Raw genomic sequence first — 14,364 nt, 5'->3', positions numbered from 1 at the left:
TATTATTGTACTGTCGGTAATTACCACGCTGATTGTTGTTGTGGCGATAAGACGGGTTTGCCGTGGGTTGAAAAATATCGGCAGAGGGTTGTCTCTGTAGAAGCAATTCATGGTGTAATAATTTTTCATGGAGCAATTCGAAAGAAATGGGGTTATCACGGTTGCGGACAATGTCCATTACTGGTTTATACAGGTTATAATCGAGGCCCTTTAGCACCTTCGATATGATATCATCCGGGTCAACGGTTTTACCCAATAAAGTGAGTTGGTCTATGCATACTTTAAACGTATTCATATACTCACTGATGGTTTGGTCGGTGGTTTTTACGATCGAATCAAGTCGATCTTTAAGTTGGAGGATGTGTGCCCGAGACGGATTTGCATAAGTGCTTGCAAGTATGTCTCAGGCTTCCTTAGAAGATGTGGCTCGGACTATTAAAGCCTGAACCGTGGCACTTAGAGTCCCCATGAGGGCTCCAAGAATCAAGCCATCTTGCTTTAACCAAGTAAGATAGGCCGGATTTGATTTTTCCTGTTTATCGTTACCGGTGATTGTCTGTGGTGGTGCAGGGTGTGAGCCATCCAGGAAGCCAAATAGGCTATATCCAAATAGGATATTCATAAGTTGAAAACGCCAGGAGACGTAATTCATGTTGGTTAGTTTCACGCAGTGGTTGAGATTTAGCGAGATGAGTGGTGTTTGGCTGTCGTGTGGGTTAGGGATTGTATTTTCTGGGTTCGTCATTGTGGTGGTAGGGTTTGGAAAGGTGATAGGAACTGGTGTAGAGCGCTTGAAGGTGATGGCGTGGCGGGTTGAAAGAGGGTTGTTGTTGGATCGCTTGTGACTACGTGATACCATATAAGAAAGGTTTATTGATTGTATTATCAAATGCAATTGGTCTCCCTTGTGACGGGTTACCATTTGTGACGGATATTTTGTGAGATAAAATGGTAACAAAATGGGTTAGTGGAGAAAGGGGACCACATGAATAGTGTTGCAGAGAGAGAAAAAGTGGATACATTGTGAGGTAAAATGGTATCCGTCTTCAGCTTGTGACGGATATGTCATGTCTTCAATGAGAATTTGTGTATCAAATGTACAACTTATGCTAAACTATTCATAGTTTATATAGTGATTGAGGAAGGGCTAATTAGGTTAGTAAATAAACTAATTTACAAGAAAACAATATTTACTATATTTGTAGATGTGAATGAATCAGTGTGACGAGATTTTCGATAGGGACGTGCTAAATCCCGCACATCATTTTGCTTAATCCCGCACACTTTTCCCCCTTATTCCGAATATGTCCTTCTCATTTCTCAACCCCTAGCAAGAGTGAAACCAGAGAGAGAAACAAGAGAACTGTTACCCTAATAAATCAATTGCACAGGCACACTCTCCCACCACAGTCCCTGCTCCGGCATCCTCCCTCACCACCCTCCAGCGCCGGCGACTACCCCTCCTCATACCCATGCCCGCGCCGACCCGTGTGCCTGTGACACTAACGGTCGACACTAGCACTACCCTCCGTGCAAGCGACACCGCCACAACCCTTCCCTGCACAAGGACGACGCACTCAACCCTTCCCTACACTAGGACGCCGCCACTCAAGCCGCCCCACCAGAAAACCGACGACGATTTAGAGGAAGGTCAACGACGACAGTAAGGGGTTGGGTAGACGGCGACGGTTAAGGGGTTGAGGTGATGGTGGTCGTGGGTGATGAGCGGGGAAGAGCTTGAATTGACGGCGGATATAGGGGTAGACGGCACGGTGGTGGTGGAGTTGGTCGGCGCTTGGGTGGGCAGAGAGTAGTCGGAGTAGTCGGGGTTGGGATTTGGGGCATTTGGGGATTTTTTTAATTTTTTTTAGTTATTTTGTATTCTTTAATTTTTTTTAAAGTGAATGGTAATATGGGAAAAAAGAGGCAAAATGTGTAAGATTAAGTAAATTAGTGTGTAGGATTTAGCATATACGTTTTGATATTGTTGCTTTGTTTGGGAGATATGCAGATATTCTTCAAATATGGTTAATAAAATGTTGTGAATATAAACATAGAAAGAGAAACATGGATACTCCTAGTCTCCTACTACTAACTACTTTGACCAAGTACAGATAAACTTAGAGCATTCACTAAAGGCAAATTCTTACTGACATAGTACCACTGTACTATCATGCATTCATGCTATACAAATGCAACGGCTAATGCATGTTATACCTAAACTCCTAAAGTTCTCATACTTGGGCTTTAATTCATTTTAGTTCTATTCAATTCAGTTCAACTTTATTTAGTTTAGTTCAGTTTTGTTCGGCTCATTTCTTCACAAATTAACTCTTAATTTAGTTCAATTCAGCTCCATTTAGTTTAAGTTCACTTGAGCTCTTTTTAGCCGAAAAGTAAAAGGACCTACGTTTTGGACTTGGAAGTGGGTGGCAAATATTACGTTTAGCTAGCAGTAAGGCCCTGTTCTTTCTGGTTAATTTCAACTCATTTCAGTTCAGCTCAACTCTATTAAGTTTCAGTTTAGCTCGTCTATTCACAAATTAACTCTTACTTTAGTTTCATTCAGTTCAGCTCCTTTCATTCGAATCTGTATTGCTCTATTAATAATGATAACCATATAATTAAGTTTGGAACGAGAAACTAGGGAGTTGTCTAATAACATAGATTAGTAGAAACTTAATAAAAGGGAGTATCTAAATATGAGAGTATGAGACTAAAGAAGTTAAATCCGATGAGAGGAATGCGATCTGAACTGTCTGAATACCGACCCAATAAAACCCAAAAATTGGATGAACCGAGACTAACCCAAAGGATTTTGGATTTTTGTCCATACTCCAAAGTCTAACCCGATCCTCACTCATGACTTCATGAGTACATAAGCCCTTCTTTTAAAGACCATATCAAGGAACTCCAAATACGAAAGATAAGTTCAGCATAACAAATGCGAAATTAATTAAGCACGCATTTGATAAGTGGAAAATAAAAATGGAAAACAATTAAAAAATCCGACCTACCGGATTCGAACCAGTGACCTAAGGATATCTGCACCTACTACAGTCCTCCGCTCTACCAACTGAGCTAAGGTCGGTTATTGATAGCTCTGCCATGATGTGATTATTATACTGATTAATAGTAGGTGTTTCATTTTTGCTAACACCATTTCTATTTTTCTAACAGCGATAAATTTTTTTTGTGACAAATTAATTTAGGCAGTTCATTTTGTGACGTTTAGTTCATCAATATCGAATTATTTCGTATACGTCATATGTGTCTACGAAAATAATTGAGTTATTCAACTTATAAATTAATAGAGTAATATCTATAAGTACTTAAATTAACTGAAAAAATTGTTTTAACTTAACCATAGATTTTAATTTTGAGCTCTGTATATGCAATAATGTCAAAACTCATTTACACGCTTATGGCCTTATGTTACTAGTACACTTGGCTCGAATTCAAATAAAACTGAATGCTATAAATCAAAAAAATGTGTAATTACCAGATTTGTGTAGTAAGTACTCCCTCCTATTCTGTATGATCTTCCATATTGATTTTGGACCAATATTTAATGGAGTGGTAGTATGTGGAGGAAAATGAAAGTAGGATAGAGAATGTGGGGTTACATATTATATCAACCACAAATGATAGACAAATAAGGAAAGTGGAAAATCTTTGTGAAATTTCCGCTTTAGGAAATGTGGAAGATGTCAGTGAATAGGAGGGAGTACTAAGTAGTACTTTCTCCATTCAACTCCACTCTACCAGTTGGAGTTTTGCACTACAATTAAGAAAAATTAAAGAAAGAATAGAAGTACATTTGGAATTGTGCATATTACTTTATTAATTGATAAAATGTGGCTCTAAACCTGATTTGATTTATGGGATAATCTTCCCACCAAAATGTTCAACATTTTAAAAACCCCACCAAAACTTATCTTTACATTTTCCCTCCACTTCCTGTCAACTCTATATTACTAAAACCAAGGAACTCCAGCATTATGACAGTACAGTCTTCACCATTATTTACACCAAATTTGTCCTTAAATTACATCTTTCTCTCCATTAAGTAACAACACAGCCAAAAAAAACCTTACAATCCATAAATTCTTACAGTCCATAACATAAAATTACAAACATAAAATTACAACAAAATGGGCTTCAAATGCATGACAGAAGATCAGCGGACAGACATCGCCATTTACTTGCTCGAAAAGTCGCAAAATGGTAAGCTTTCTCGTGGCACCATCAAAGAGGTAGCTGCAAGATACGGTTTGAGTGATAGAAGCATCTCTAACATATGGAGATTAGCCAAAAAAACCAAGGTTAGTAGGTGAGAAGTTAGATGTGAAGAGTGGTAGGATAGGCAACAAAAATAGGAAAAGAATCTTACCAAACATTGAGCACATAAAGTCACTAGATCATTCTCTAAGAGATACCATGATAAGAGTTTCAGAAAATTGTGGAGTTTCAGTTGGAACAGTCCATTCATGGGTTAAAGAGGGTTTACTTAAACCTCATTCAAGCCCATTACATCTTAAACTCACAGACTTACATAAGGATCAAAGGCTACTTTATTCACTTAGGTCATTAGTTGTCAAGCAAGTACTTCAAGAATTCTTTGATCACAATAATGTGCCACTAACTGAAATCTTATTTACTGAAATGAGCAACACAATACATATGGATGAGAAGTGGTTCTTCGTCACAGATGACAATGAGAAAGTATATGTTGTGGAGGGGGAGGAGCTGCCATATAGAAGTTGCCAATCAAAGAGGTACATCACAAAAGTTATGTTCATGTGTGCAGTGAGCAGGCCAATTTATTCAGCTGATGGGGAATGTCTATTTGATGAAAAAATAGGCATGTTTCCATTCACAAACCAAGTTCCAGCAGCAAGGGGAAGCAGAAATAGGCCTAGGGGTACTTTAGAGACTAAGCCAATTGAGTCTATCACAAAAGTGGTCATCAAAGAATGCTTAATACTGACAAGTCATTCCAAAGAATTAAGAGGGTTTGGCCAGAAGGTTTAAGCAAACACATATACATACAGCAAGACAATGCAAGGCCTCATATCAAGAATGATGATCCTGAGTTTATGGCAGCTGCAAACTCAGATGGATTTCACATTGAGTTGGTATTTCAGCCACCTAACTCACCAGACCTCAACTATAATGACTTAGGTTATTTCAGAGCTTTACAATCATTACAAAAAAAACATGCAGCAAAGACAGTGGATGATTTAGTGAATGAGGTAATGCAAGCATTTGTTGATTATAGTCCAAGTAAACTGAATAATATATTTCTATCATTACAAGCAGTAATGGTTGAGATTATGAAATGCAAGGGTCATAACAATTTCTCTCTTCCACATATGGGGAAGGGGCATCTGGCTGCCATTGGTATGTTACCAAGGAATTTAGAGGTCAATGTGGAGTTGGTCAAGGAATGCATTGAGTATTTGCAAGGTATTGGTAAAACAGAAGGGTTAGAATATCTTATGAACGAACTAGGTTACAATGTTGAAGGTATAGTTGATCAGCTAAATGGGATGTAATGGTTAGTTTAATGTTAACTTTAATCCTTCAATGTAATGTTAAGTTTAAAGTTCATTTGAAAAAACCTACTCAAATGACAATTAAACTTCATTTTGAAATGTAATGGAATGTGAAATGCAAAGTTCAGTTCAGTTATATGCATAAAGTGAAATGCAAAGTTCAGTTCAGTTTTATTTATACAAAATGTGAAATGCAAAGTTCAGTTCAGTTTTATGCATACAAAATCTGAAATGCAAAGTTCAGTTCAGTTTTATGCATACAAAATGTGAAATGCAAAGTTCAGTTCAATTTTATGCATACAAAATGTGAAATGCAAAGTACAGTTGCAAAATGCATAGACTAACTCTCAGGCTAAGTTTGCCCTCATCATTGAGTTGTCCCAAATATTTTTGCCTCCGACACTTAACAAAATGAAGGTAGACCATGCTCAACAAGCAAAAAACAGTATTGACATCCAAACTAATCTCTCAAACCAATTAGGTATAGTCATCATTGAGTTATCATATTGCAGTTACTATGATTAAGCACACACACCCTTTCATTAATATAACATGTGGTGGCAAAAATACTTGTAAGTAATGGGCAATAAAACGTACATATACTTCCTCCATTCAACTCCCCCTAAAACCATGTATAGCTCTCAAACCATTAAGGTATAATCATCATAGAGCAATTTTGGTTTATACAACTCTCAGGCCAAAGTGGCCTCATCATTGAGTTGTTTGAAGTTGTAAAGCCTCCTACACAGAAATAATGAAGGTAGACCATGTCATCTCCATTCAACAAGAGTACTAAATCAGCCCTCAAACCATGAAGGTAGAGTAATCATTGAGATGTCAAAGTACTCCTAATTAAATGGTTAGACACACACACACCCATTCATTCATTTTTAATGTGGTGGCTGAACAACTAAACATATTGGCCACTTAACTAGACTCCACCAAAACCATGTATAGCTCTCAAACCATTAAGGTATAATCATCATAGAGCAACTATGATAAAGAATAATAATAAAGATGATGTTACCCCTCAGTCCAGGAAGGACCATCATCGAGGTTAATGACAATAAACCTTGCATCCTAACAGAAAAAATTCAACACATTAAGTCAGACGGATACACCCATTTATGCCCTTAATAATCATTTTAAACTTACAGTCAGACAGACAAAAGAAGATTTCAAACTGACAAAACCAAACAGACTCACAAAACCAAACAGACAGACAAAAGAAGATTCAACACAAAAGAAGATTTTGATCGACAAAACCAAACCAAACTTACAAATGACGATGACAAAATCGTTTATGAACTATACCAAACGACCAAACAACCCAAAGACAATACAAAGAATTTCAATTTTTCAAATTTAACAAACAAAAACCTCCGTAAACAACATTTTTCAGTTTTAACCCAAACAGAACATCCTAAGAATCGTAGAAATAATCGTTTATCAACTATACGAAACAGATAATTATACAGCCAAGCAGACAAGCACACTTAAACAAAATCGTACAAAAATTCCTAACAAAATATCCTACCAGCAGTTAACCCAGCAGTTCAATAAATTTTTGAAATAATAAACGAATAAATAAAATAAAATTACAAAATAAAGTTAGGGTGTGAGAAAATATACCAACACCTTGAAGTAATTAGCGCTTGGATAAGAATCTTTCAACATACGCATTGAATTTCACAGAATCAACCACGGCTTTTTCAACATACTCGGTTGTTTTCTCAGGCGTTTTAGGACGCTTAGCAGCCATCCGCTTCAAATATCGATTATAGTACTTTGTGCAAGGTGATTCAGACTCTCCAGATCCACCACCCACTTCGATTAAAGTGGTTTTCTCAGGCGTTGCAGGCTCCTTTGAAGGAGCGACGTTCTCAGGCGTTTCAGGCGACTTTGGAATGCAAACGCCACCATCATCGAACTCCGTCTCTTCAACTTCAGTGCCCAAATCATCAGGATCTAACGAATCAGGTACGATATGGTTTGGAGGAGGCGATTCAGGAGCAGATTCATCAAATTCATCATCGCCTTCATCGTCTTGTAAACCAACACGATTACGATAAAAAACACACGGAATACACTCATTACCACAGTTTGGATGAGGAGGTTTCATGATAGGACGGATGTATAGATATAAAGACGAGAAGAGAAAGACGAATTAATGAAGTGATGAAGACAAAGACGAAGTAATGAAGTGATGAAGACAAAGACGAAGTAATGAAGTGATGAAGTGAAGAGACGGATTTACAGATCTAGGGTTACTGAGAAGATGAAGTGAAGAAGGAGGATGTAGAGAGAGAAGGGAGAGATTAGGGTTTTAGAATTGTGTAGAAGGTTTGAGAGAATGAGGGATTGTTAGGGTTGAGGATGAAATGGACGGAATAAGAGGAGGGATTGAATTGGGTTTGGGTAAAATGAAGGAGACGGATTGATCCAGTCCAAAATCCCTTCACAAATTTGAATGGGTTTATTGGGTATATTAGGTTTGGGTCATTAATATTTGGAGGGAACGGTTAGTGTATTAAGATGGATTAGGTAGTGTTAATTGGGCTAGGATTAGTTTAGGGTGTATTTTGTGGGTAAAAGTAAGTGGGCCATTTAGTGGCATTCTTTGTAAATAAAATGTTCTTATAAGGATACTATGGTCATTTTACTTCCTTTTTTTAATAAGTGGTAGGTAGAGTGGAGTTGAATGGATGAAAATGGAAAGGTGGTAGAGTGGAGTTGAATGGAGGAAGTAAGTATCACCACACATAGTAATAACAATTTACTTCATTTACGCCTTTGTAATTGAAGATTTTTATGAAAATAACGAGTATAAAATGAGCACCGTAAACCGAACCCAAATCAATTCGGGCTTTGCCGTCTAACCTTGCTTTACTCGTGGTGAATACTACTGAATCCCAACGAAATTTGTCCATCTAGAACGGCAATTTCATCAATTAAGGTACTGCTGCTTTTAACAATCGTCTGCTTCCATATTTATCCTATCAAAATTGGCCATATTTCCCTTCATTTTTGTACCTTGTATTTATCTGACCATTATTTTTGACACCCCAGCTAATGTTCTTCATTCATCTACTTTCTGCTGATTTACTTCAAGCACAATTGTGGACAAGGGATTTAAAATTCTCAATCTCAGGTACTAATTTCATTATTTTTGTAATAACTGGGTAATGTTCAATTATTAATTCTGCAATTGAATTTCTAATTGATTGTTAAATTATCGTTGTTTAGGATGTTTAGTTATTCCAGTTATGTTGTTTGATTACTGGGTTCTCTTAGTTTAGACTGCCATGCTACCCCTTTTACCGAATTTGTATTACTCCCTCCGTCCCAATTATTTGCTTACCTTTTTTATTCTTTCCGAGGGAGGGGTATTTTAAACAAATGATTGGGACGAAGTGAGTACTCCCTTTGTCCCGGTTATTTGTTCTCCTTTTCCATTTTGGTCTTAGTCATTTATTGTCCTTTCTATTTTAAGAATGAATTTGATGAGTAATTTGATCATCCCCTTTCCTTGGTCTTTGTGCCAAAAGCAAATGACAACAAATAACCGGGAGGGAGGGAGTATATTATAAGGGTAATTTTTAATTAATGACATTTGGTGAGTTTTATGGTTACTTGTGGGTTAAATGAAATTTTGATCTTTTCTTTTCATTTGTATTTATGGGTTTAGACTTTAGATATTTTGAGTGACTAGTAGTATCGAACTAGTGACGTTCATAGATATCATGTTCGCATCCCCAATGCCTCGTAGCAAAGGAATTAGCAAAGATTTTGAAAGGCGTAATCTTTTCCAAGAAAGCCAGGGTGTATAGGTTATAGTAATTTCAGAATTTCAAATTATAGTGTATAAGTATGTTTTTTGGGGAAATGAGTATGTTCCCTTTCTCTTTGGCTTAATGGATAAGCATGTGATTGTTATCGCAATATGTGGTAGAGTTGTGGAGGTACTTAGAGGCGTGTGCAAGGAAAGTTGATATTCGGATGTTTGACCATTTATTTGGATACAAAAAAGAGGGAAGGGGAAGGGGAGTGGAGTAGTGTTATTTCCTTCCAAATCTTTCTCGAATTGAAAGAATTTTGATGGTGGCTTGTATGGTTCAGTTTTTGTAATGTAACAAGGAAATTGTTTCTCAGTCCAAACAAAGGGTTCGAGTTTCGTTGGGAAAGATTGAGGATATTATTACATGTCGAGTGTGGTGAATGAAATACCCAGCGGTAACTCACAATACATAAAATCAGCAAAAAAAAGTCCATGAATTTGAGGGAGATGGTTTGTTCACAATTTGAGGTAGCTGGTTATAGGTTGATTGGTGGCGGACTTGCCGAGGAGGGGTCAATTTCTCTATGTAGGAAATAAAATGCTGAAATGCAAGCCACTAAATCTATTTAGCTTGTTGCCGTTGTCGCCTAGCTAAGTCATTGATTGGTGTACTCATGATCCATTATCAAAACTCGCCATCATGAAAACCTGTCTTCATGGGTCCTTTAACACAGAAAAATGTTAGCGTGTTGAGCATTTATGTTTGAAGTAAACCCATAATAGAAAATAAGGGTGCTGTAGCTAGAAACTATGCTTCCCAGTTCCCATTACTTAAGCAGCTAAGCCCATTAGCTTCAGCTATTTGCTCTTGTATTAGCTTGTATGAGCTTGACTTCAAGGTTGGTTGCCGATTGTCGGCGGGTGGTTCTATAGATGACGGTTCCTTCATGTGAGAACTGAAATGGGATTTCTCTGCAATTAGGGACTGGAGTGTCTCTCATCTTGTCAAGCAAAAACAAAGACTCTGAGCTTGCCTCTCGGAAGTTGTGGTTGGTGGATGTGGCTAATGGGTAAAACTATGTAGGTTCCCCCTGGAAACTCTAGAAATGCTTTATGTGAAAATAATTTGAAATTTACGTGATGCAATGGTAGAATGTCTGCAACTTTCCTACATGTGTACTCGTGTAGATACACAAATAATTTTAGAAGTTATTATTCTCAAACTTCTGCCCTAAAAATTAGACAATCCGTGTTCAAAAATCAAATAATGACTTCTTTCACCAATTGGTTTTTCTATTAAAGACCCATGAAGCGGGGATGCTACAAGATAATAGCAGTTGATTGTAAAGTGTGGAGGTTAGTTTAAAAAGTGCATCCTAGTTTGCGCTTAAGCCTAAACTTCACTGAGGCTCTTGCAAAAACGCCTCAGTGCGACTTGTAGATAAGACCCAGCTAGCAAGATGCACAAGTATGGATTTTTATCTCTTTCTGTCTTCTAGTATCTTTATTCTGTCTTCTAGCCCTCTTAAAAATTCAAAAACAATATTGTTCCACAGATTTATATTTTGGAAATACAAATTTGTCTGGGAAAAATAGTGCGTGTTGTGTTATGAGACGTTTGCCTTTATCTCGTGCTTCATTAGATCCTCGCCCTTTTATAGTAAGTTGTGGAGTGATCAGTAAAGATGTGGACATATTAGGCAAAACAACAGAAAAAGAATTATAAATTTGACAGAAATCCACTCTCATACCATGTTCTTCATTATTGAAAGACTTGAAACTTGAAAGGTTTCATGTGAAGTTATCTTAGTGGAAAGTGGAGATTTAATGAAGTAAGCATAACGTCTTTTTTATTGCTCCGAAATTTATGTTTTGAGAATCATTGGGTTGCCAATCATGTAAGAATGTACAAGCTATGAGGATGAGGAACAACCTGAGAGCCAAATACGTTATACTGGGTTTTGAAATTTTGATATATCACAAATTCTCAAAGAGATGTTCTTTAAACAAGTTTCTGTGAGGCGCTCTAATCTATAGTTCTTTTATGAGTTGTATATGCGTCAAATTTTTAATAAATGGTCGTGTCTCACAATTTGAATAGGCAAGTCCGTCATAAGAGGCTAATTAAAGACATACTGATACACAAGCTATGGTTGGATGTGGGCTTCTAGATTCTCTTCTATTTTCATGAATTCTTAGAGAAAACATATGTCCAAATTTCCTGCCTCAGTCTGCTACCTTTTTCCCTTAAGCGGCAACATTTTAACATCAGCTACATTGTAACTGTGTGGCATTTGTGTATTTGTAGTAAATGTGTGAGCTCTCAGTTGCTGAAGGATTTGTGGAGATTAATGAAAACCTGGGAGATATGATTAAGTACGTTGCCAACGAACCTTCCGTAGGTCTGTTCTACATCCAGCAACATGCTCAGAATGCAGTACCCAATGTTGTAAAGCTCAAGAACAACGTTACAGAGAAGTCAACTGAAGTGACTTTCCACACCGAAGATCTAGAAGATTCTATTGTGATGACTAGGACAATGAAAGAATGCGGATTCCCCATTATCAATGATATGATTCGAGATATAAAGACGTCTCTAACCCTAATATCATCTAAACAACCAGTACGAGGCGTGATTTCACAGAGGAGCTCCAGCTTTCAGGTCCGTGGGACCAGCCCTTGGGCCCCGATGCCCTGGGGACAGGGGACAAGTACTACTCGGGATGACAGTGTGAAGCCGGAAAGTTACTTTTCAAGCGTCTTGAAATCTGCCAAAGAAAAGGCAGTTAACCTGAATTGGGCTCATCCCCATCCCACTGAGGCGAGCGAAATCACAGAAGTATTGCCTCCAGATGAAGATGAGGAACTGCCATTATCGAGCCAGGTTGAAAATGAGATAGTTGAAGAAACTAATGTATCAACAGATGGAAAAACCCAACAATCAGCGCCAGTAGAGAGTGACTTTGAAGAGTTCAAGGCCGAAAGGGAAGCTTTCTTGGAAGAGTGGCTTACAAGTTCCGGTACCATCCTCTAGAAAGGGACCTTATGTTAAACACTAAATTAAGAGGGCGAAAACGAAGAGAGCAAGCAAGGTATCTAATATGTATGACACCCTGTAAAATCAATGCCTTGCATATGGTTTGCATTCTTTTCCTTGTGTATGTACAGTTTAGAATGTGCTTAGGTGATAGTAGTAGTACAGCCATTATCTGCATCTGTACCATTTTTTATCTTTAACCACCAACCCCTTGGATTAATAAAAGTATGGTTTTTTATACAACAATAACATTACCCCAGTGCCTCAATGGCTCCCGCAAATTGCGGAGTAAGGGGGGTCGGATGTACGCAGCCTTACCCTTGTGTTAGCAACACAAAGAGGCTGTTTCCGAATGACCCAAGATGGAAATTGCGTCGAGAACTGCATCGAAGGACCGCTACTTCACAAAAGAAAGTATGGTTTTTTTTTTTACTTTGCCAGAACCTACAATTACCCGCTCTCATTTTTTCATCGTCCGTTCAGCCAACATTCAAATTTCAAACATTACTGTCTTTTGCAATGAGGTATTTTCACACCGTATTGGCAGATAAGAGTATCATCTCTAATATCACAAATCTATATCTAATTAGTGAACCCTATAACTCGATAGAGATATATGACGAGCTCGTGTAGTCGGATAATAGGTTATTTTTTGCCAAACTTTCCAAAAAACAAAGACATAAAGACCTGTAGTCGGCAGTATAGATAATAGTTGAGATGGAACTAAAAATGAGGAAATGATGATATCTTGTGGGAAAGGGACCTAACCTAACACAGACTCTAACAGACACATAAAGCAAGGGAGTACAAGTGCAGAAGACAACCACTTTGTGTTGAATCACTCGTTTTGTTGTGTATGTTTATAGAGTTGGAAAGTTGACCAAACTATAAAGTTAGAGGAGCAATGTAGGGTTCAATTCCAACTATAGATGTCCACCTGTGGTTGGAACTTGGAAGCCGCTATAGCAAAGCAGTCCCCATCTGTTTGGTATTTCCATGACGTCGCCACTACATTCTCATTATATGTTCTGATTTGGGTTTTTCAAATGTCACCAAATAATGCTCTGTGTTTTTTATATCATGTGCCAAAAATGTGTGGTGGTACATTATAAGAGTAGATACATGTCTAATTATGCCCCTATAATGAATCTATTTTGTATCGGGTCAAGTTCTATCCAAATTTCACGAGTTTAAATCTAGATCTAGAATTGTTGGGGATAAATTTTCAGAATGTGATTAGACCTTAATTTGTGTCGCAGAAAGATTAAGAGTAACTCGGTTTTTATAAGCATGGGATATGAAGCATGTAGTAGATAACCGAGATAGGAGCTAAGAAGGTCTTCAGATTCCACAACTCTTAAATTCATTCTAAAGATGAGTAACATTTTTATTCAAACTATTTTGATAATATTGTTCAGGATACTGTTAAGTTAGGTAGATGTTCGTTTTGATTGAATTCAGGTATAGTCTATGTTACTTTGATTTGAGTATGAATCAGACACATATAAATATCCAACTATTCTCAAATGGACTAAATTTTTTGATACATTTAAAAATAAGGATACATGTGTAATTTTTCAAAGAAAAAAAGAATACATTTTAAGCCTGAAATCTTCCTCTACTTTTGTGGTGTGAGGTTCACTAGTTCAAATGTCTTACTATAAATGTTACATTAAAAAATGTCAGGTACATAATTCATACCTGCATGTCATGTCATATCTCATCGCAGTTTCTAAAAGTGAAAAGTTTGGTGGCGGTGGAGGTGAAGGAAGGGAGGGCATAGTGTGGAGACGTGGGCGACATTGATGTTATGCCATGGACGATGGTGGTGTATTGGCGGTAGGCGCTATGTGTCACGATCCGATACTTTTGCCAGATCGGGTGCGCACCATTGCCTAAGGCAAGAATGCAAGCAACAAAAGGGGTTGCCCTAATGAGGGATCATCCATTAGAACGCTTCGTAGGACTTGGGTTGTGTGTCGTTAATCCTA

General features: G+C 37.6%; 1 protein-coding gene and 1 non-coding gene across 2 annotated transcripts; one reads left to right on the top strand and one right to left on the bottom strand.

Annotated features, from left to right (window-relative positions):
* Positions 1 to 3,007: 3,007 nt before the first annotated feature.
* Positions 3,008 to 3,091, bottom strand: TRNAY-GUA (transfer RNA tyrosine (anticodon GUA)). Its single transcript is given in 2 exon segments — positions 3,008 to 3,043; positions 3,055 to 3,091. It is a non-coding gene; the product is annotated as a tRNA-Tyr (tRNA).
* Positions 3,092 to 8,424: 5,333 nt separating this feature from the next.
* On the top strand, positions 8,425 to 12,616 carry LOC141605317 (uncharacterized). Its single transcript, XM_074424026.1, has 3 exons — positions 8,425 to 8,514; positions 8,628 to 8,709; positions 11,645 to 12,616. The coding sequence occupies exon 3, from the start codon at positions 11,648 to 11,650 to the stop codon at positions 12,368 to 12,370; it is 723 nt and encodes a 240-aa protein (XP_074280127.1). The 5' UTR covers positions 8,425 to 8,514; positions 8,628 to 8,709; positions 11,645 to 11,647; the 3' UTR covers positions 12,371 to 12,616.
* Positions 12,617 to 14,364: the final 1,748 nt, after the last annotated feature.

Source organism: Silene latifolia, chromosome 10, assembly GCF_048544455.1.
Source record: "Silene latifolia isolate original U9 population chromosome 10, ASM4854445v1, whole genome shotgun sequence".
In the NCBI taxonomy this organism is placed as follows: domain Eukaryota; kingdom Viridiplantae; phylum Streptophyta; class Magnoliopsida; order Caryophyllales; family Caryophyllaceae; genus Silene; species Silene latifolia.
Note: the sequence above shows the minus strand (reverse complement) of the source record. Positions and strands in the feature narration are given on the sequence as shown.

Excerpts from the sequence above, each read along its gene's own strand:
- LOC141605317 (XM_074424026.1), top strand. The coding sequence starts at position 11,648 with ATGTGTGAGCTCTCAGTTGCTGAAGGATTTGTGGAGATTAATGAAAAC.